Genomic DNA, 24,281 nt, shown 5'->3' with positions numbered 1-24,281 from the left:
GCAAGCCCAACTGACAAGCAGAACCAAGGGGGCTCTTTGAGGCACTGCTTTTTATAACTCCAATGAGAAATTAGCCATGCGGTGCAATGCCCAAGGCTGGATTTGCTGAGCTGGGCTCGCTGAAGAAGGGGGGGGGAGGGAGAACGCGTCTTTCTAACCATCTGCATCTTCCAGATAAATGCTGATTTTGCTCAAATGTTGAAGAAAGACTGAGTTTCCCAGTCCCGTCCATCTTTTCCACTCCTCTTCCTACTCTTCTTCCTCCTTCTATACCCAGGCAATATAAATGGCCATGGGAACAAGGAGAATCCATTTGATACCTTTGAAAGTGTGCCTCTGTCAGCATTCAGTGTGTGTGTTCTTAATCGAAGGTTCATATTTCCGAAGCTCTGTGCGTAATCAGAAGAAAACACAACTTATTGTTTATGGACTTTTGCCAAGATTTCCTGCTCAGCAACAAAATCCCAGAGGACGGCAGATAAATTTGGTATGAATGCCAATGAACAGGTTATGTACTTGCCACTTGAACGGAGTGAATTTAAATGACAGGTTTCCCATCACTATGGAATGGTCCCAATCAGTGTCTGGCCCACTTTACTTCAATGTCATTTAAGCAAACTTCTCTTGGTGCAGAGAAGTCTAAGCAAAAGGAGGACTATTTTATCCCATCCTTCTTTCAAGAAGCACAGGCTGGGAGCGTGCATAGTTCTTCCCAGGGCTTTTTTTCAGCGGGAACATGGTGGAACAGAGTTCCGGCACCTCTTAAAAATGGTCACATGGCTGGTGGCTCTGCCCCCTGATCGCCAGACATGTGGCCATTTTCGCCAAGGGCAATTTAAACTTTAACCCCCCCCCCCCGTTCCAGCTACCCAAAGTGACGTCATTGTGCAGTCTTGAGTTCCACCACCTCTTTTCCCAGAAAAAAAGCCCTGGTTTTTCCTCCCCTTCTTCTGTCCTTAAAATAACTGTATGAGGTAGGCCAGGCTGCAAGAACAGCCTTCACTCAGCAAAGACTGAAGCTTTGTGTTGTGGTGTAATGGTTAGAATTTGGTACTAGGATCTAGAAGACCCAGGTTTGAATCCATGGAAGCTTGCTTGGTAGCACTTAGACAGTCACACCCTCCAAACCTAACAGGCCTTACAGGCTTGTTGTGAGGAGAGGAGAATGATGTTAGCTGCTCTGTGTGCCCCCCTTCGCAGAGAAAAGCAGAGTATAAATAAAGTAAGTAAAATAAACTTTGCAGAGCTGAGTAGCATAATACAGACCAGTGAGGCCCTGTGAGCTTAGGTAGCCCAATGACTTTTGAGCCCTGCAGGGGTCTTTTCGTAGAAAAAGAGCTGGAGGATCTCATTAGCATAACTCATTAGCATATGCCACACCTCTTACCATCACCGGAAGTGTGTTATTAGCATAACTGATTTGCATATGCCACACCCCCTGACATCACCTATCCTGGAATTTTGGACCCAATTCTGACCATTCAGGGCTGAAATTGGGCCCAAAATGGCAAAAAGGGGCTGAAAATGGCCGAAAAGGGGCCCAAAATGGTAAGGATCAGGCCGCTGCTGAGTGGGAGAGTGATCCACCACCCGTCAGAGGCCCGATCCAGGCCATTTCGACCCCAATCCAGGCTGAAACAGGCCCCAAATGGCCAAGAGTCAGGTGGGCGGGGCCACCTGACATGTGACCTCTTTGGGGAACTGCGTTCCTGCACGTTCCCCCTCGAAATGAGCCCTGGAGCCCTGTATTTTATTAATGTTGTTAGCCGCCCTGAGCCCATTTGTGGGGAGGGCAGGGTATAAATCAAATCAAATCAAATAAGTAATAAATACTACACTGCCCCTAAACTGCAAGGTAAATAGACTCTGATCCTATGGAGTCAGCTCACATATTCCTTTTGCTCACTACTATACTGCTGACTTCCTCAAAACCAACTTCACCTCAGTCAGTCTTGTCGGACAGGCCATGACTTTCTTAGCGCAGCCAGGCAGTTGCCGGAAGTCACACACCTCATCCTTTCATCCTGCCAGTGTTTAAACTCTACTCTGTTTTGGCCCCGATTCCTCTCAGCCACCTGGCTCGCCCCTTGTGAAAGTTCATAACCTGTTCTGGCCGAGGACCCTGGAAGCTTGGCATCGCTCCACCTTGTAACCTTGCCCGGATACCTGATGAGCCGCCTTCCACCTGTTCTGCTGGCAACGTGGAAATGTGTTTCACAGAAGAGAGGTTGAATTTGATACTATTTCCTCTGCGAAGTGCGAGAGGCTGGCTTGTTCTCGTTTACACTCCTGAGCAAGGGGCGTTGTGTCAGTGATGCTTCAGTGGGGCAGGGGAGGGGTCTAAGAGGAAAGGAGCAGGCGGCAGGTGCCCTGCAGCCAAAAAAGCTTCTGGAAAGAAGGCCGTGCAGTGCTTGGTAAGAAAACCAAAATTTAGACCATTTGGGACCCCCTCCTCCTGCTTCTTAATGCGGTCAACCTGTGCCAGGGCTCCTTTAGACTGTAGACGGGGCTAACGGGGTGGAATGTTCCTTTGTCCAAAACATTTCCCAAACAAGGAAAGCTAGCGCATCAAAGAGAAGGCTAGGCTAGAATCCTACTCTCTAATAAGCTAGGAGCTTGTTGTTGTTTTTAACAGGGAGGAGCATTCTCTCGGACAGCTTCTCCATGAGTAATTAGAATGTTAATGCACATTCCATAACATCTCATGAAAACAGCTAGAGGATATGAAGACAGAAAGAGAAAAGAAAGAGGTGGATGATTGCCAGGAATCCAAGTGCAAATCATAATCATGTGCAGATTCATTCCAGAACAGTAAAACAATCACACAGAAGACTCCAGTGTATCTTTATGAGTTCTTGTGTGACCTCGTGTGTGCCGTTTTCCAATAAATCACACAAGCAGCAGTGCTTTGGCTGCGGAAACATTACGGATTATGAATCAGCACGTCAATTATCAGTAATGAATAGTTTGTTATGCTAATGGGGTTTCTTAAACCGTCTCTTTGTTGATCCAGACTTTGGCTCTTTGATTGTAAAAAGGCACCCACCCACCGCCGACACAGAGAAAAGGGCATCACACCTGTCAACTTCGACATGACCTGTGGCTTCCAGCTTGTGGCAAGCGCTCTGGCGAGGTGCTCGGTAAACGCAGAAGGGCGCCATCCCATCAGCCTGTTTGTGTGTTTTATTCAAAATGAATCATCTGGCCCTGAGCTCTGAGGCCTCCATTAATAACCCTGACAGCTCCTCTCTCAGCACTGATAATGAAGGTGTTACTTCAGCAGGCTTCAAGCGAGCCATCTTTCCTGATGGCTCAGACATCTCAATGCAAGCCCGTCAGCTCCCTGCCACCGTATGCCTGAGAGGACGGCGACAAGGCGTGCTTTTTCATTCCCTGCACCCGCTTCAGTGTGTGCCAGCTGCAAGCAGGCCCCGCAGGCTCATCCATCATCTCTTTTCTAAATCGGTCACACCAAAACTGTCTCAGAGCTTTGGCAGGCACTATTTCTAAACTAAGCGACCACCTTTTTCTTTTTATTGGCTCTGATCCTATTCTAACCTGACATGCCAGAATGTGGCAGGAAAAAAGGCCTCTCCAGCTCCTGATACATTTCAGAGCTGGAAAAAAAAAGTATGGTAAAATCATAAGAGCTGAACAGGTTCTTAGAGACCATCTCGTCTGACTCCTTGCGCAGCGCAGGAAATCCCAAAGCGAAAGCATCCGACACATTAGATGCAATGCTAAAACACGCAAAAGCCTCCCTAGAGAAATGTTGTAAGAAGTTTCTGTGCTGCAAGAAACAATCCCAACGACTCTGACGAGGGGAGGGACTGTACAAACGGGGAGGAAACCCTATCAGAGAATTTGAGCGTTTCCTCTCCGGAGGAGTGGCCTCCTTTTGTAAATAGAGCCCAGATCTAGATACAATCTGCCATGCTTGTTAAATGATCTCTACTTTGGCAAAGGGAAGAGGCACCACTTTTCCAGAGCTGGAAGGAAGCAGCTGGCTGTCCTGTTTTCACCTTGTAGGATCCGAGGGGTTGATGACTTAAAACCTTCCACCAGGTTCCTCTCCTAGCTGGCCTAGATTTCCGTCACTTGCAGATGCTCGGCCTACAGGCTTCTGTCCTCTTGCTTCATTGTGGGATATTGGGAGACAAGAACGCCACCAAAGGATTGCAACTTTACGATTTCAACTAAAAAAATGTCCTCTTCGATCTCTCTCCTCCGTTTTGCAAACTGGACCCAGAAGTCATTTTTTGCACCCTTTTCTGTTTCCTTGTGTCATATTCTCTCCATTAAATCGACTCTATTCAGCACATTTCTTTTGCATCTGCTGAAGACTAACAATGCAGAGCATATAAATGGCTTACAAATGATCTAAAAGAAATAAGGCAGCGTGGTGTCCTGGCTAGCGTTCTGGATTAAGAAGACCACAAAGTCCCGAGTTCAAATCTCCACTCAGCCGTGAAGGTCACTTGGGCTGGTCTAGAGTTGCCAACTCTGGGTTGAGAAATTCCTGGAGAGTTGTGGGTGGTGTTGGAAGTGATGCCATAGAATTTGTCCTTTGTAGTGAGATGCCAGTTAAAGTATTAGGCCAAACTACACAAAAAAACTAGAGTAGCCACAGGACCCCATTATGGGATTGAGGCAGGGTTGCCAACCTCCAGGTGGGGCCTGGAGATTTCCTGGAATTACAACTAATCTCGAGACTACAGATCCCCCTAGGGCTGCCAGCCTCCAGGTAGTGGCTGGAGATCTCCCGGAATTACAACTGGTCTCCAGGCCACAGAGATCAGTTCACCTGGAGAAAATGGCTACTTTGGGGTGTGGACTCTTTGGAATTATGCCGTGCCAAGGTCCTTTCCCTCCCCAAACCCCACTTTCTCCAGGTTTCACCCCCCAGATCTCCAGGAATTTCCCAACTTGGAGCTGGCAACCCTAGATCCCCCAGAGAAAATGGCTTAAAACAACCTGGACAGTTTCAATTGGAATATAATTCTCGTCTAAAAGCTGAGCCGAATTGACAAATCTGTTAATAAATGGAATGGAATCTAATGCCCCAGTTCCTTAGTCCCAATTCCACCCCCAGCCCCCATAGCTTACTTTTGAATTACACAGTGGGAGATTCAGTCAAGGATTCTCACCATCGCACAGGACTGAAGGATGGGGGTTTTCTGCCATGAAGCTTACTGAGTGGAGTAATTGAGCCATACCCTCTCTCTCTCAGCTGGTTCTACCTCACAAGACCGTTGTGAGGATGCAGCAGGAGAGGTAGAGCCATGTTCTCTTCCTTGACATCCTTGGATGGAAAGGAGGAGAATAATGAATAAATAACAATCACAGCTACTAAATGGAACCTCCATGTCCAGAGGCAGTGTACCTCTGAAAACTAGTTACTAGGGGGTGGCAGCTGGGGGAGGTTTCTTTTGTCCTTTCACCTGGTCTATGGCTTCATGGAGAAAGTTGGTTGGCCGCTGTGGCAAACAAGGTGATGACAGGATCTACTTGGAAGTAAAAAGTTTCCCATGGTCTTAGGCAGGGATCCGTCCCAAAAATTCTTTAAATAGGAGATGCTAAGCATGGAAGGCGAGGACACTGTGTGCAAACAGCTTGTGTCCCTTAACACTGAGCAATCTCCTTTATTGGATAACAAATTTATTTTGTTAGGTATGCCACTGGGTCCTCCAGTCATGGCCTGTCTTCCAGGACAGTGGCTTGCTTATAGCAGAAAGTGGGGACTACCCCCCTGTTATGAAAGCTTAAATGGCAATGAAACCAACCTTCTCAGTATTCCTAGCTGAAAGCTGAAAATGTATGCAAATTCCTATTCAAAGCTCACAAAAACCTCCCTCAACCAGACTGAAAAATCTCTTTTTCTCCTTTCTGTATTGCGGAAGCCATCACAAGCGGCAGACGCTTGACAAAAGGGCCAATCTTCACATCACTTGTGAAAATACTCCTAGATTCTCATTCTGGAGAGACACACATTGGTTAGCAAGAGAGTCGAACCTGCTGAGATCCAAGCAAACGCAAGCCTCCTCTACTTAGAAGGATTCTACTCTGATTCAATGCAAAACTCTCCCTCCCCAGCTCCAGCAAGGAATAAATTGGATGATAAGCACAACCACATTGCAAGAAGCAAAGAGATACAGAATGATTTGCTTCACACAACATCCTTGCTGCACCCCGCCTCCCTCCCCCCCCCCCGACCCCACTCCATCCCTTTCTGCAAGAATTTCCAGCAAGGGAAGATAATGCTCCGTGGGCTGTAAGAGGGTTTAAGAGTTCCAGAGAGATTCAGAAAAAAAGAGCATATATTTAACAAGGAAAAAGAGAGCAGGAGTTCTCATGGTCTGTTTCTCAAAACCGGACAGATCTCTGGCTCAGCCTGAGGAAATGCAGACAGCTTGGAAATGAAAACATGTTGCGGTTTTCCCAAGATCAAAAGAGCGGCACAGATGGATCAGCTCAACTAAGCCTAGCATCCTATTTCCAGCAGTGGACAGCCAGATGCTTATGGGGAGCCCACCTGCAGGGCATGACAGCAACACGACCTCCCCGTCTTCCCCCAGGCAAAAAGGTTTGCAGAGGAATATTGCCTTTAACCTGGAGGTTAACCTGCCTTTAACCTCCATTAACTACCGTGAGCAATGTTCCCTTCCTTATGTCGCTCCCCCGCAAGTCATCTAAGTCACCATTTCAGAAGCTGGTACAACAATTATGTGTTTGAGTAAAGTTTTTCATCTGTTTTGAACTCTACTATGGTATTTATTTGTTAACATCATTTATTACCCTGCCTTTCTCCCCAATGGAGACCCAAAGCAGCTTTCATTGTTCTCCTTTCCTACATTTTATCCTCACAACAGCCCTGTGAGGTAGGTTAGGCTGAGTGCGTGTGATTGGCCCAAGGTCACCCAGGAAGCTTCCATGGCAGAGTGTGGATTTCGAACCTGGGTCCTCCCTGATCCTAATCCCACACTCTAACCGCTATACCAAACTGGGTCTCCGCAGGACCTCAAGCTCTAATATCGCTGTGTGTTATTCTCTGCCTGTTTTGAATTTTAGAATGTTCGACCTGTCTAAATCGATCCTTTAGCTGCTGGTCTTTCAGATTTTGTTTTAAATCTGCTGATTTTGTGCCATTTTATGCTGTTTCAGTTAGTATATAAGGAGGCCCTGCCGGATCAGATCAATAGTCCACCTAGTCCACCCTTCTTTACTTTAATGATACTGCTCATTTAGCCGACAGGCTTTGAGCAATGCCACACTAAATACTACAAAAGGTAAACCATTTTAAAATGACCCGACATTAATTGCACTTAAAATCCTTCGAACTGCCTAGCCCACCGTCCAGTGGTGAAACAGATGTCCCAGAAAGCCCACAGAAGGGCACGAAAGCCTCTCACGGTAGCTTCCCTTCCTTCAGCCACTAACGGCGACATTTTAGATGGTTTTATCGAATTTATTGTATGCCTTATAATCTTATAAACTTCTAGTGTACCTCATTCCCTGCTCATCTTTTTTAAAACTCCAAAGCCCCAAACTCTGGCGAAAGTTTCCCCACCTCTTAAAACCATCGGTTGCCTTTTCCTTGCACCATTTATTATTCCCTGCTGGTTTTTTATCTATACGGTTCTTACTGTTATAGCATTAGACTGATTATTCATATACCATGTTTTCTATGTTTGATCGGAAACTGCTTGAAACTGAATTTAGAGAGGTGGCATACAAATATTTCAACTAGACAAATATACAAATCACAAAATGGGAGAAGGAGGAAATAAACCTTTCCCCCCACCCATGCTATGTATCATTTTATTAATTTCTATCATTCTTCCCTCCAAAATGTCTCAGTACAGAAGGTAACAGATTCAGTTCAATAGGGGCGGGGTGTGTGTGTCTCTTTTAACACCTGATGTGCTAACAGTGATCAGGGCAGAGAAACACACTGAATATTGCTCCATTATTTACCTCAGTCCTAGTGTGTATCTGGGCTCCCATGTGCTTTGTTAGAAGCAATTGTAAAACAATAAAAATTAAATGCTCACACAGGCAGCTTTCTGGGTCTTCTTCAGACAAACAAATATCCATCAATTTATCACCAGCTTCTGGTCCTTCATAAGGACACCTACGAAGGGTCAGGCTCATGGTCCGTCTAAACCAGCATGTTTTGCAAAGTGCCCCAGCAGAACCCAAAATCTGGGGGCACAGAGGCCAAAGCATCTCCATGACATTGTCACCCCTTGCAACTGCTTTTAGAGATAGACTGCCTCAGACCACTGAGGTTCTATTGAATCGCTATGGCTCAAAACGACAGGTTGACCTCCCTTCCACAAATTCCCCTCATTCCCTTTTAAAGGAATCTAAGTTAGTGGCTGGCACTCTCTCCTATAATAATTCCACATTATGCATTTCCCTCGCTCTGAAGAAGGGAGCTCTGACTCTCGAGAGATTACACTCTGAAAATCTTGATTGTCTTTAAGGCGCCACTGGACTAAAACCCTACTGTTGTGCTGCAGACCAGCACGGCTACCCACCTAAACCACCCCACCCTTTGCTGTGTCCTTTGCCTCAATTTTTTAAAAAACTGTATGTTCCTCAAGGCAGAGAACCGAGTTCTTGCTGTCTTTCAAGCACCCTTTGCACTGATGGCACTAGAGCGATACATTAACAGGCACAAAGGTCATCTCTCACCGGAAGACATAACCCTGTCTTGCCGGAACTGCTCTTCACATGGCATTGCACTACTCATCATTGCCCTTCGACAGCCACATTGTACACCATGCAAAAAAAAAAGAAAAAAAGATACCCTCCTCGCCTCAACCATGTGCACATGAAACGGTCTCTCTCCTCCCCTAACATGCCACCACTGCCTGTCTAAATGGACCTACCCTCACCCATTTGATGTAGGAAAGAGAATTCTAAAAACCACTCAGTGGTCTGGATGGGAAAGGAAGGACCTCCTCACCAGTTAAGTTTTTTCCAGCTGCTTCTCCTTGCACATTGCACGAGACCATTTACAGAGTAAAATTGCAGTTCCATTGCCCCTTTATTCATTATCAGGCTGCTACAAGTCTGGAGCATGAGGATTTTCTACACAGACTGCGTAAATGACATATGGCTTGGATTTCCAATTGCGCATCCATGTCAACAACCCGCCATGGTCCCCAAGTCCTCCTGATGGTCTTGTACCTGCAATGGTGGCTTCTTGGCATGCTGCTCCTCTTCTTCTTCATGTGGTGGCGATGCCAACCTTCTCTTGACCCCCTTTGGGAAAGAGCCAGACCTCTCCTCCAGCGTGTCTGTTTCATCCACCCACAGGTCCTCTGGATGATCAGGGGGCTGGTAACCCATCTGGTTTGGATCCAGCGGATCCTTGGACAGCAGGATGCAGATGGAGGGCACGTTCTTGTGGACGGTGAGGTGTTCCCTGTGGCCATCGGGCTGGAGGTCCTTGTTCTCCCAGACCTCCAGCAAAGTCTTGTACTGCACCTTGGTGACTTGGTGAAGCCCACCCAGTTTCCTCTTCATGATCTCCACGCAGGTCACCGTTTTGGTGACCGCCCTTCCGCAGCCGCTGAAGACAATCTGCCTGGTGGCCTCCAGTCCCATCTTGGACATGGCAAAGCCCATGAGGTTCCGGATCTTGCTCCCTTCCTTCACCTTCATCTCCACCACATCGGAGGGCAAGTCGGAGAAGGGCAAGGGGCTCTCCTCCTCGGATGTCTTCACCTTCCTGAAGTTTTCCATCCGGGACTGGGCTGTGGTGGGCAGCACCGGCGCGGGCTCTGCTCCTTCGGGAGTCGTCTCCTGGGGCCAGGCAGCCACCGACGAGGAGGAGCCCACTGGCTCGAAGTCTCCCGGGTGCATCTCGGAGGGCAGCTTCTTGCTCCAGAGCTCTCGTGAGGAGGGGGAGAGATCAGAGCCAGGCTGGGGTCTCCATGCAGCCCCCGAGTCAAAAAGTCGCCAAGCCGGCAGGTCCCGGGGAAGACTGGATCCTCGGGTCTGGGTGAGCAGCTTGGCTTGGCAGTGCCCGCTGAGCCCCGGCTGCCCCGGCGTGCTTCATGCCGGGCTTCTCAGCAGCCCCCCAAGAGCCCTGCTGTGTGCTCGGGGGTGGGTGTCACCAGCCGGCCCTCCCCCTCCTCCCCCCTCCTCCTCCTCTTCCCTGCCCAGCTCAGCTTCTTCATGGCAGATCACTACAGATCAGAGCATCCCGTCCTCCCCGGCTCTGACTTTTCTCTCGTCCAGGAGACGCTGCGGGGACGGCGCTCCTCTCCGGCTCTCTCTGGCGGCGGCGGCTGGCCACGTCCCCCCCGCAGCCAGCCAGCCAGCCAAACGGGGCTTCTCGCGGGCGGCGGATCCGGCCCGCTCAAGGACGGCGTGGCGCTCAGAACCGCTGGTGTCAGCAAAGTGCCGGCAGCCGTTCCCGCTGCGCCAGGGGACGCCTCTCCCCGCCTCCCACCCGGGGCTGGGCTGGAGCTCCCAGCGGGGAGGGGAGGGCGCAGCGGGGCACTTCCAGCCTGGCCCCAGGCTGGGGGGCTTCTTTCCCGGGAGGGTCGCTCTGGAGCAGCTGCCGGGCGCGCCCTGGCTGGACCAGCACCAGAGCCGGCGGCTGCGCCTGGAGACTTGGGCTGCCAACTTTTTACCCGGCGCCTGCTCTTGTGCGTTCCAATGCAGCCCCCTTCGCAGACGGGGCGATCTGAAGCAACGGTCAGCGCGCCGTGGCGACTGCAAGCACCAGACCCGGGAGCTTGCGACGGTTGCGACGCGGGGCTTGGGTTGCCAGCTTTGCACCCAGCTCCTGCTCTTGTGCGCGCCAACGCAGGCTCCTTCGCAGACTCGGTTATGGGTTCATCTGCAGCACTGGTCGACTCGCCGTGGCGATGCCGAGCAGCAGATCCAGAGCTTGTAGTGCTAACTTGCAAGGGGCTTGAGTTGCCAACTTTTCTACTGCCTCCTGTGCCTTCAAATGCAGCTTCAAAAGGCGGCGCTCTCTTCTCTGCGCGCTGAGAAGCTGACTTCCGCAGGCCAAGCTGCTGCAGCGGTTTACCGGATTGTGGGTGGAGACCCCAAAGTTGGCGCCCCCTTTCTGACAGGTCGATCACCACGGAGAAAGAACGGGGCGAGCTGGGGGCGGGGGGGGGAAATTAGGATTCGCGTCTGCCTAAACCGCAGAGCGGTGATAAAATGTAACCTGTGGCTCAGTAATGCTACAAGCCGAAGTTATATCAATTATCTAAAATCATTACGTATATTATATAAAAATCAATTTTATAAACATGTGAAATGCCTGCGTTTTGTTCTGAGGAGGGAGGATGTCAGGGAGGCTCAGTGGAAGAGTCTCTGCTTGGCATGCAGAAGGTGCCAGGTTCGATCCTTGCCATCTCCAGGAAAAAGGAGCAGGCAATAAATAGGTGATGTGAAAAAACTGCACCTGAGACCTGGAGAGCAGCTGCCAGCCTAGGTAGACAATATGGACCTTGATGGACCAATTGTCTGATTCATTATAAGGCAGTGTCATGTGTATAAGTTACTTTGCAATCAAGTTCCAAAATGAAGTTTATTATTATTATTAACAAAAACAACAACAAATTGTGCAAATATATATGCACCACTCTTCTAGACAGATTAGTGCCTCCACTCACAGTGTTGTTATTATCTCCACAAAGCAGCTGGGGAGCTGGGCTGATAGGAGTGGCTTCCCCAAGGCCACCTGCTGAGCTCACAGCAGTCTCGGGATTCCAACCAGCAGAGAGCTGATTTGCAACCCAACCACTTAATCACTATGCTGCAGGAATTTAAAAATCGCTCCTAAGAAAGTATGCCATTGAACCACTGGCCCCCTCTAGAGCAGGTTCAAGAGAGGCATTCTATACTGCGGGCCTCACCAAGAGAAAACTTAACTGCATAGTCTGGTACAGTCCTCACATCTTTCTAAGTCTGTTGATTTCAGTGGACTTAAAATTTTTAAACAAATAACCAGAAGGTTTCTGTAGAAAAGAGCAAGAGTCCAGAAAGCACCTATAAGACTAACAGAATTTGCGGCAGAGGGTTTCTGTCCTGCTCTCGTCCAAGACAGCTTATAATTTTTTCCCTGACCCACTCAAAATTATAATTCTTGCAAACAACAATGGCAACAAAACTTTGTAAAAATAGCAGGACCAATGGTGACCACAATACCTACATCTCCAGTGGCTAGTAAAAAAACAAACAGTCCCACAGAAACCAGCCTAGTAATAAAAAAAGAGAATTCTGTGCCTGGCAGCAACAATAAAAGCTGCCATTGCAAAAAAGATGATCAAATAATAACATGTTAAGTATTAGGATGATAAAAGAGGAAGCTATTAAAGGCAGGCCAAGCAAAATGCATAGTGTATTAACATGAAACAGTGAAGGTTTCACTTATCCAGTGGTCTACAAATAGCTTAGAATATCCCACCCATACTGATATAATTCCAACACAATAGCCAAAATATTAGATATAAATAGCCAAAATAAATCGGAAGAAATAAGATCGATAATATTAACGAAAAAGCCTGAATCAAATGGATCGCTAAAGCCTCAGCAGTAAAACCAACGGGCCGCAACAGATAATAATTAGAAAGAACCACAGTACTGATTAAAGATGTTAAAGTACAAGAGGCAGGCAGCAACCTTAGTACAAAGACTGGACGGAAAGGGATGTTAGAACCTAGTAGGGAAGGAAGACTTGCCATGAAGGAAATCAGCGCGGGCAAGGGGTTCCAGGACAACACTGCCAAGGCAGAAGAGACCCCCATCTTTCCTGACCACTCACCTTATTCAGGGACAAACAGCTCAGGGCCTCCAAAGAGGAGATCCGTTCATATGGGATAGTATGTCAGGAGGCATATGTACATCGGGAAACATCTTGTCTCAAGACATATGTAAGCCTGGAAATGGTGGTGGAGGATTGGCGCAATTGAAGAGCTGATCGCCATTTTCCGGGCTATGAGTGTTAACAAGGAATAATGCCGTAAATGCCACTGTGGACAATATCCTTGCCCCTGAAGAAGTCCATCGGACGAAATCTGCGTTTTCAATAGCCGGCCCCAGTTAGGGCTTGGAGTTGTCTGTCATCGTCCACTTGAGCATCTGCAAAGGATAGAAACATTAGACTTTTCAGGACTGTATTATCCCTGTGGAATGGGTCACTTACCTGTTGGGTTTTCTTCCCAGAGTTATGTGTCCTTCCTCCTTAAAGAAGAGGGGGGAGGGTGTTTGGGTTTTGAAAACTTTATTGTATTTATGAACTATTCATTGTTTTTATTGAGTCTATTTATTGACATTAATGAATGAGCACTTTATATTCACGTGTTGTCACTTTAAGGGGATTGACTTGAATAATATTGAAATATTTTGAAGAATTGTATTAATTGCTGTAACGATTGTGTGCTAACCCTGGTTGGGAATTCCTTCCTGTTGGTTTCATTTGATTCAGCCAGGAGTGCCTTCTTTTTGTGAGCTTTATATACATGAAGCCGCCTTATACTGAATCAAACCCTTGGTCCATCATGGTCAGTATTGTCTGCCCGGACTGGCAGCTGCCCTCCAGGGTCTCAAAGAGGACTTTTCATAACATTTACTGCCTGATCCTTTTAAATGGAGAGGACTGAGCTTGAACCTGAGACCTTCTGCATGCCAAGCAGAGGCTCTTCCACTGAGCCACAGCCCCTCCTCAGCTTTCCTCTTACTGGCTATAGCAACCGTCAGAGCCAACAGCCACTGGAAGTTTCTATACCTGTAAAGTTTGGTTGACAAGTTCCTGGGTGGAACCTCTGCATAGTATTACGCTGCTCCCCTTCCAGGGCTGGACTGCTCTACCTTCTAAAAAGGGTCTGAAAATGTCTGGGGAAGTTTAGGCGCCTGCCTTGTCTCCCTACTGGAGTTGAGTCTTACTGGGGGAGAGGGGGGAGGTTGAGTCAGGGAAATAGCGCTGAAGCAAGGGAGAAAATTTGATTGTGGAAATAAGAAAACAAAGGGCCTTTTTGATTAGAAGGTTGAGGAAGCAACGGGGCATTTTTGACCAGGGGAATGATATGGAGCAAAGGGTTAAAAAAAAAACACCCTTCCCTACAGCCATGGCCTGACCCATGTCTTATCCTCCCCACCAATTTTGGAAGCTAAACCACACATCTGGATATCACTGAGTCACATTCAACCGAACCCCAATTCTGTGTCAGATATCTCAGTAGGATTACAATTTTTTAAGCCCTGCAAGCTGTTAAAAACAGGAGGAAACAAGGAAACAGTTGTGAGGTTATCAATTTGTCATTGGGACCTCCACCGAACGTGGCCTCTTTGGGTGCCTGAGAATGGATTGCTGATCTCGGGGACTGCACGCTAAGGCATGCATCTCTCTCATTAAATGAATTAAAGTTGCAGTTCCAATGAAGGAAACTGCAAAGATCCTTGTTAACACATTTTTTTAAAAAACACACACACTAGATAGATGTGTACTGTTTCAGCTGAATGCTGTGTGTCAGCTTGGAATAGCAAGCTGTGTTTTGCCCAGCTCAGAGATTGAGACCCGAGAGGCTTCATGCCACAGGGATTATCCCTGCGGCGCATCCTTGTGTACGATAACATTATGGTTCAGTAAGGCTGAGGGACTTCAGGGCTTGGCTCTGCATCTGAATTTCTATGGAAATCGCTTGTGCTCCAGTGAGATAATTCTGTGCCTCCCATCTGTCTTTGCAAATGCTTTTGAAGTTGGACTTGGATTTTCCGCCAGGTACCCTGCTGCCTTTTGCCCTGGCGTAATGGTTTGTTTTTCCTCCATGCAGGGGCGAAAACCGAACCTTATCTGCAATGGCCACCGTTCTCTCTGTCTGATTCTTTTCCAGCAAACTTTGTTGAACGGGTCTTTTATTACTTCTTGGTAGTGGTTGTGCAATTGCCGGATGGTAAATGGACCCTAATCTTGTGTTCATTTAAATCTCGCTGAGTTCACATACTCTTCAACCGACCAACTGACTGAGGACAAGTCCTGTTTTCTGGTATGCGTCCCAAGGAAATCGTTGGCCCTGCTGGGCGGCTGTTTTTGCCTGCTCAGGATGCTTTGTCAAAATGCAGGCTGACAGAACAGTCATTCTTCTGAGTCCAGTTATCTAGGAAAGTCTCTGGAAGTGAAATCTCAGCATGGGAAATGGAGGCATCTCCTATCTAGCGCGCATCCATGTTAATACATATGCATGAGTATTAAGGCAACATGCAGAGTGAATAGCCTGCCTTTTTACATACTGGAGACTCTGAAATATATTTGGAATGGCTGGTTACCTAACTGTCTATCTATCTATCTGGTTTTTATCCTTTTCTTCCTTTGGAAAGCCCAGGGTGGCATTTTTGCCTACACAACAACCTTGTGAGGGAGTTTAATTTGAGATTATGTGATTGTCTCAAGGTCACCAAGTGAACTCTATGGTATGGTGGGGATTTGAACTCAGGTCTCTCCAGTCCTCGTCTGACAATAAGGACCACTGTGGGTATTTGAGTCTAACAGTGTAATCTGAAGAAATCTGCAAATCTGAAGAAGGGAACTACGTCTCACGAAAGCTCATAACCGACAATAAATTTTGTTAGTCTTGTAGGTGCTACCGTTCTCTTGCTTTTTTCTATGATACTTGCACTACCTTTACTTTTACCTAAACAGACGAACACATCTACCCATCTTTAGCACTTGGGTTTTTAAAAAGTTTTCTTTAGTCTAACAAGCAAACACAACCCTTTTTAAATCAGCAAAAAAGTAAACGAAGACAGTGTGAAAACCCACAAAGAATGTGCAGCCATATATATTTGGGGAAGGGGGGATTCTTTTCGCTACCAATCCTTGGTAGAGGGATTGGGGTGTTGCAATGGGTTACTATATTTGTCTGTGAAATATTGAAGGGCATAAGCTATGGCCGTGGTTAATGATCTATGGAGCCCTTTCTTTTGACCACATATTTTACCCATTCATCCTTGAAGCAGCTCAGGGCGATGTCTTATGGTCCCCCTCCCATTTATCCCCATAACAAGCTCCTGGGAACAGGGAACAGGGTGGGCTTTTGCTTAAACTGACTGTGTGCCGGAATGCTTTCTGCAGCATTATGTCTAAAAATGTGGGCCATGTAGTTGTTTAGAAGGAGGTCAATGTCCATGCTAAGATTGCCAACTTCCAGGAGGGGCCTGAAGATCTCCCAAAATTATACTTGATCTCCAGACTACAGAGGTCAGTTCCCCTGGAGAAAATGGCTGCTTCGGAGGGTGGACTCTGTGGCATTATAACCCACAGAGGCCCCTCCCTTCCCCAAACCCCTCTCTCCCTGGCTCCCCCCCCCCAATCTCCAGGAATTTCCCAACCTTAGCCAGTTTCCAGTTTGATTTGGGAAATCCAAGGGCCTAACTATGTGTTACGTTCTTTTCCCCTGGACTGGGTCATAGATAGGGCTGCCAAATCTGCCTTTGGAGAGTCCTGAAGATTTGGCTGCAATGCCTGGGGAGGGGAGTATTTGGGAAGGGGGAGTATTTGGGGAGGGGAGGGAGCTAAATGGGGATGTAATGCCATAGGTTCCACTCCCTAAAGCTGCCATTTCCTTCAGGGGAGCTTATCTCTGTTGTCTGGAGAGACCTGTTGTAATTCTAGGAGAACTGCAGGCCCCAAAGGGGCATTGACAACTCTAGCCATAGATGTGTTCTGAGAGCTTCATACCAGCTTGGTTGTCCAATTCTGTTTGGAACTGTGGCACAGGAGGAAGAGGGGCTTAGATCTTCCCAATTTGTGGGAAGCCCTAACATGGCAACCCGAGTCTCCCCCAGTCATTTCAGTCAGGAAAACAGCACCAGGAGGCGAGAGGAGAAGGGCTAAGCCCCTTCTTAATGTGCACCATAATCATGATCCGAATAAGACTATTGTGCACCTGGGAAGTACAGAACTCCCAGAACCCACATGTGCTGTGACCTGACTTGGGGACGTACCTGAGGAAAACGTTATGTATCATTAGGACCTGTTGATCTCTGCTGGCAGGGCATGTTTGACCTTGCTTCCAGAAGTTTTTTTTAAAAAAACAGTGACACAATATGGTGGAGTCAACCACCACTGCTGGCACATGTTGTACATTTGGCAGTGCCAGGGCGCTGCTGTGCATTACAGACACTGCAGCTACAAACAAAGTCAAGATGCACATTAGGCTGAGTGAAAGTGGATTTGGTTGAGCAAATAGGACTGTCATTCGTGGTAGAATGGGGGATTCGAACCCAGGCCTGCCTGATCCTTGTCTGCCATTCTATCGCGAATTTCTTCGTTTGCATGCAGGAGTGAGAGCGGCTTATCTTCTTCGGCAGCTGAGCTGAAGCTGATGAAGCCGACACCTGCCCTGTGCTTTCTTTCTAAACGCTGCCTCTCCAGGCAAGAAAGAGCAGCATGGGGGGGGGGGGACAAATTGGCGGGGAGCTGGCAGCCATTCAGAGAAGGTATTAGCGCAGAACAAATGCTCAAAAACAAGGCTTGGGGTGGTCTGTTTAAGTCAGGGCATAAAGTTTTATGGCAAGCTAAGAAGTTAAGGTTCTTGATTCGGTTTTAAACAGAATCCTGATTTCAGAGCAGGGCCAGCACCGGGCATGTTGACCTCACAAAGTTGCCCTGCATTAAATCAGGCCGTTTGTCTCTCAAGATCAATATAGTCTACTCCAACTGCCAGTGGCTCTTAGGGTTGCCAACTCCAGGCTGGGAAATTGCTGGAGATTTTGGGGTGGAGCCTGGAGAGGGTAGGGTTTGGGGATAGCAGGGTACAACGTCACAATCTGCCTTCTGAAGTTGCCACTTTCTCCAGGGGAACTGATCTCTATGGCCTGGAGGGCGACTGCAATTCTGGGAGATCTCCAGCCACCACCTGGAGGCTGGCAAGCCTAGTGGCTCTCCATGTTCTCAGGTTGGAGTCTTTCATATCACCACTCAGTCATGGTCTGATTCAGTATAATGCTGATTCCACACACATTGGATCATGCACTTCCAATCCTCTTTAGAGATCATTTGGAACTGAATTTTTCATGTCTGAAACAAAAAATCCACTTCCAAATGATTGCTAAAGTGCATTGAAAGTGCATTATCCAATGAGTGCAGAATTAGCAAGTGACAGCTTCATATGTTCATATATGCATATGACAGTGCTAGTCAACAAACCGTGGTTTGTCAATATGGATATAAACATTTGTGCAAACTTTGGTTAACAAACAAGCTACAAACCCTAGACTGAAATTCCAGTTTGACACTAGCCAGCAAACTCCAATTTGTTTGCAACTGGATTTCATAACCAACTGGGATTTCATCAAGTTGTTTATAAACCAAGGTTTGTAGTCTGCATGCACCCTCTGGTTTGCCAATAATGTGTCCTTTCCATGTGTAGAAGGAGAAGAACCTGGCTTCATCCATAGCCAACAACAGTTTTACTGTTTTGTAGCAATGCCTGATGTTCTCTCAGAACTCCCCAGATTCTTTAATGCTTCTGTGAAAACTGTCAGATATTGTGACAGATGCTAAATCCTGTTATTGTTGTTTTTAAATTAAAAGCCACAGATGGTAATTGCAAAAAGCACAACCCTCTGGCTGTGGCTTGATTCTTGTAACTTAGCTGGAATGGTTCTCGGGAGGTTAATGAAGCTCTAGAGATTTATATCCCCTCTAGAAGTTCTCTGCTCACCCACCGCAAGCTGTGCATAAAGGTTTGCATCTAGGAAGGAGGCATAGCAGGGTAGATTGGGAGGCTGAAACAGTCCTGCGCCTCTTACACACATGTGAAGAAATGCACATAGACACTGTGGCACCATGCAGAGCGCTGCCTGCTGCTGCACGGTGTACACAAGAACACTACGGCACTGCAATTGTTGCTCATGCACTGAAGTGTATTTTGGAGTCTTGAAAACATTACAGGAGAATCATATTTCTCTTTAACCAAAAGAACAAAACTTTTTAAAAATCAGCTCAAGACAGGCTGTCGCAGAGAAAATTAACAGGGGGAATGGAACATTACGCAAAGCATATTGCATGCACCGGGAGTGGGGGGAGTAGGCAATGGTCTTTAGTGTGAGGTCAGTGGAGCTACAAGGGTGTCCCTGTTTTCATTTGGGGAAAATGTTGGTGGCCAGGGGTCATTTTGTAGAAAAAGAGCTGGCGGAACTCATTAACATAACTGACTAGCACAACTCATTAGCATATGCCACACCCCTTGCCATCATCGGAAGTGTGACATTAGCACAACTGATTTGCATATGCCACACCCCCGGACATCATCTATCCTGGCTGTTTTGGACCCAATCCTGGCCATTCAGGCAAAAATGGCAAAAAAGGGGCTGAAAATGGCCAAAAAGGGGCCCAAAATGGTCAGGATTGGGCCACTGCTGAGTGGGAGAGTGATCCACCACCCGTCAGAGGCCCGATCCAGGCTGTTTCGGCCCCAATCCAGGCTGAAACGGGCCCAAAATGGCTGAGAGTCAGGTGGGTGGGTCCACCTGACATGTGACCTCTTTGGGGAACTGCCGGAACTGTGTTCCTGCACGTTCCCCATTGAAATGAGCGCTGTTGGTGGCTATAAGGCTACTGAGCACATTCAGTAGGGTGTTCAAAGCAGAAGGGAAAGACTAAGTATTTGCTACCCCCTGCGCTGTGGGAAAGTCACCACCCTCTCTCCTCTTCCCTCACCACTTGCCATGGCAGACCCTGACATGGTGGGTGGGTGGAGCAGCAACAGGACTGATTTGGGCACCCCTCCCCCTCTGGCGCCCTAGGCATGCTTAATGGATGGGCTGGTTCTACAAACCAGAGGCAACAATTTTCTTTAATGGGAGGGCAGCCTCACACATTGCAGTTGTATCCTTTTTTAAATGAACGTCAAAGTCAAAACCTCATTCATTTTTTCCAACCCTCTAATGTTCTCTGCATAAAGTGCTTTTTGTTTAAGGTTCACCTTAGATAAAGTGCTTTCTGTTTAAAGTGCACCCAGCATAAAGTGCAGTCGCTGCTTTGTGACAGTTGGGGTTTTGCATTCTATAAAACGAATGAAGAGTCTTTTAATTTTTTTTTAAACAATGACCTGAATATAAAAATATACTAACATGGTATGATGCAAACATTCAACAGGTAAACCATTTCTTAACCTTAAACACATGTTTGTAAGAAACAATACAAACCACACATTTCCTACATTTGTCTGAATAAATTAATCCTAAACATCTCTTTACTCTCACCTAGCTCAGATTCTCCTTCTATGCTTTCCCTACATCAAGGTTCATGCTTTTGTTGGATATTTTCCATTGATATTGCTTCGTTCCAGCGTTGCAGAAATGGCGGCCATCGTTCCCCAAACTCATTATAATGTATCCGACCCTCCTGCGGGTACTTAAACAAAATTTTGGGCAGGAGGCAGCCTCTGAGATCTCATGAAACTTGAAAGCAGTGTGCTTGGAATGCTGGGTAGCCCATACAGATGTTGGAGACACTAATGCACATCTGGGGAGCCGTTCACTTTATATGGCCCAGTGTGACTGTTTCTCTCCCTGTTATAGGCTAGCTTGCAGCTATGCAAAACCAACCACAGGACAGTGTGTGCTACAGATGTTATTCTGGGCCCGCTGGGTATTTTTCCTCCCAAAAGGGAGCTCGGAAAGACAGCATCCCTTTCTGTGCAGGTTACCTCCCTAGAGCTGGGTTGATTGGCTATTGAAATCCCAGGCAAACGTTTGGCATCTCATCGCCTGCTCTAACAAACTCTTTCCGTATTTCAGCTTTCTAAATGAGAACGATGAAGCGCAATCATGTTAAACAGTTTCCACCTCACTAAAGCTGATTGGTAGGGAGCTTCTCCCCCTGCCCACCCCAGCACAGACTAGCAATCTTGGGGGGGGGGTGCTAATGACAGAGCCCAGCTTTACTGCTTGCTCTCTTTCTCTCTGCAGTGCTTAAAATGTAAATGAATTTCATTATTAGCAACTCCATCCGCTAATTGCCATCCAAAGCCATTCATTACCCTGTCAGCTTATTGGCTGGAGGACAAGAGTGGCTCATTTATCCCAAGTGAAGGAAAAAGCTGAAATTATCTCATGTATATATATACACACATATATTTTAAATGGAGAGAGGGATGAGGGGAGAGCAGGAGGTAGGGGAGGAGGTTGGGTAGAAAAAGACCAGAGAGAGCCGTGGGAGTGGAGAATGGCTTAATTGTTTTAAAAGAGTAGAGACAAAAGAAGAGGCATTGATGGGGAGGATTCAGACGGAGGGAGAAAATGTGAATGGAAAACAGGGAGAGACAGAGAGTGCTTAAAGGCTATTATCTGTCTGTCTGGCAAGCGGTGTTCCTTTTCGGGATTTTGCAGATGGAAATAAGGACAAGCTCCTTTCACCCCTCCTCTGACACTATGCATCATTTCTTGGGTTTATTTGCCCTCCTTTCATTTACAGATGTCGCATCAACAGTGCACAGCCCTGCTGGGATGGACTGGCCATTGAACTCACCGAGAAATATCCCAATGGGCCATTACTCTAGCTGACAGCTAGGAAGAAATACATGCCTGGGTCTAGCAGACTTGCTGGCTGGAGCAGCGTTAGTCAACACGCTCCTCGATTGCGTTCACTAGTGGGCTCTCGGTTTGGTTTACTGGCAGACTTTAGTTCACAAAAGCTTATGCTAAAATAAGAGCCTGTTACCTTTAAGGTGTCACAACAAGACCGCTGAGAGCCAAGCAACAAGTGACGCCTGACACAGGTTGGACACTTGTCAGCTTCCCTCAAGTTTTGATGGGAAATGTAGGCATCCTGGTCTTGCAGCTGTAATGGAGAGCCAAGCTGCAAGACCAGGACGCCTACATTTCCCATCAAAACCTGAGGGAAGCTGACAAGTGTCCAACCTGTGTCAGGCATCACTTGTAGCTTGGCTCTCAGTCTACAGTGCATCCAACTTCTTCAAGAGACTAGCAACGCAATCCTAAGCAGAGTTATTCTAGTCTAAGCCTACTGATTTTTGGGGACATAGACTGGAGTAACTGTTTAGGATTGCACTCTCTACACAGTTACTTCTTTTACGAGTTCTCCATGGAGCCATCCTGTGCTTTGCACCGATACACACCTTGGCTTGGCTTCTATTTAGGAAAAAAAACCAGCATGCAAATAGGCTCAGAAAGCTGCCTCTGGAGGAGGGAAGCTCCCGCCTTTCTTCCAAGCTTTTTTCCCCATCTGGCGGGGAGACGTTTCCCCATTTCTGCTGCTCGACGTGGAGATATTGTGTTCACATGCAGCTGCAGAAAGGGGAAAACTCTCCCACCCGCACTGTTTTTGCATGGGGGGGGAAGCTTGGGAGAAAGGCAGGAGTTCTTCCTCCCCTGGCAACAGCTTTCCGAGCCCATTTACACTCTGGTTTTTTAATAGAAGCCAATCCCCAATCTGATGTGTGTCTGCGCAAAGCACAGGTTGGCTCCATGGAGCACTTACGGAGAACATGTAAAAGAAGTAACGTGTAGAGAGACTGTTACAGTTCAATTCTAAACAAAGTTACACACTTCTGAATCTCCTAGGCTTAGAAAAGTGTTCAGGAGCCCGTGTGAAGGGCCCTGAAGAATGACTAAAAAATTACAGTGACAAAGATTTTAACAAGGTAACTCAAAGGGCAGAAAACCTGGAATAGATGTCCACCCGCAATTCATATGGGGCCAGCTCATTATTATTCACGCCAATGCTTCCTTGCTTCCTCCTGCCTGCATAGTAACTCTCTAGGAAATGGCCTCTTTGCCTAGCTGTTGCAATTCGGCCGGCATCCTCATACACTTCAGCATTCAGGCCTTTAATCTTTGCAGACACTCCAGAAATGTGTTTGTCAATCCTTGCCTCTGCTTTGCCCATCATTCTCTGAGGAAAGACACGCTCGGCTCGGCTCAGGTGCAAGAGGACATCTCGGTCCCATTCAAACAAGACGAACAGCTGTCGGTCACGTCTATTGAGAAAGTCACAGACCCGTGGAAAGCAGGTGTGTCGCCCAGCCAGGATCATGACATTCAGAAAGAAGAAAAATCCCAGCAGCCAGGGCCTAAGGAGCAGAGTCACGCAGACAAGAGCTGCTAAGCAGAAGAGGGATGCCGAGCATACGGGTGTGTGCCTCTATGTTCCCATAGGGTACAAAATATTAGGATTTTTTAAAAGTGGGAGTTGTCACAGTCAAAGATCGGAACATCACCTGTCTGTACTCTGGATAGCAAAGCTTGATTTGAGCTGGAGTCCATCCCGTGGTCCTCTTTTGAAAGTCAGGTTGCCACCCTCATTCGCTTGCCTCTGTTCTTGTGCTTTCAAAGAGCGGCCTGACCTGGTAGGTCTATTTGCTGATCTCCGTGCTGTGAGAAGCAGCGGCTGATGATTTCCACACCTTGAACTGACCAGGTTCAGCTTTTCCAGTCTGTTGGCCACGGGTAGTCTTAGTGATTCTGAGGCTCTCGGCAAAAGACCAGTAGGGGGGCCCAGAATCATCGCAGTCCCTGCAACATCCCCCCTACCAGAGACAAGCAAGAGTGGCTCACTCTGTCCGGGATGAGCAGGGTCCACTGCTGCCTCTGGAAGAAAGCTGCCCAAACCCCCAACAGAACATGCTCTTCTTCCTCCCTCCTTCAGAGTTAGGGCCATGGCTGATGCCAGAGCCGGATCGAGGGGGGGCAGGGGGGGTAGTCTGCCCCCGGCACTGACAGGGAGGCGGCGCTGGGAGCAGCTGCCAGCTGCTGGAGCTCGCAGGCGGCAGCATGGGCAGCCTCACAGCCCCCTGCGCTGCCTTTCGTCTGCCCCGCAGGGCAGGGGGCAGCCGGCTTGCTGTGCACCCCCTGTCCTGCAGGGCGGGCAAAGGGCAGCGTGGCTGCCCACGCCATTCACCTGCCCCATAGGAGAGGGGGCAGCCAGCCACCCCCTGATGCCCCCCCTCCACGTGAAGTCTGGGCAGCTGCTTCTTCCTTCCTTCCTTCCTTCCTTCCTTCCTTCCTTCCTTCGTTTTATTGGATTTCTATTCCGCCTTCCCTGCAAGCGGGCTCAGGGTGGATCGCCTCATTTAAAAACACAGTAACACAATTACATGCAATCATTAAAAACATTATAACAATCATTAAAAGCATTATAAAATCTCAGTCATAATAAAAATATAATAAATAATTTCCCAGGCGGCGGCATCACTGCTTAGCGAATTGAAAACAGGATGGTGGACAGATCTGATGGGGAGGTTATTGGCTAAGACTGTCCCTGCAGTTGGCAAACCTGTTTG

General features: G+C 47.7%; 1 protein-coding gene across 1 annotated transcript; it reads right to left on the bottom strand.

Moving 5' to 3' along the window:
• Nucleotides 1–9,150: 9,150 nt before the first annotated feature.
• On the bottom strand, nt 9,151–9,753 carry RPP25 (ribonuclease P and MRP subunit p25). Its single transcript, XM_055002305.1, has one exon. The coding sequence runs from the start codon at nt 9,751–9,753 to the stop codon at nt 9,151–9,153; it is 603 nt and encodes a 200-aa protein (XP_054858280.1).
• Between the last annotated feature and the right edge of the window lie 14,528 nt (nt 9,754–24,281).

Source organism: Eublepharis macularius, chromosome 18 (assembly GCF_028583425.1).
Source record: "Eublepharis macularius isolate TG4126 chromosome 18, MPM_Emac_v1.0, whole genome shotgun sequence".
Lineage (NCBI taxonomy): Eukaryota > Metazoa > Chordata > Lepidosauria > Squamata > Eublepharidae > Eublepharis > Eublepharis macularius.
Note: the sequence above shows the minus strand (reverse complement) of the source record. Positions and strands in the feature narration are given on the sequence as shown.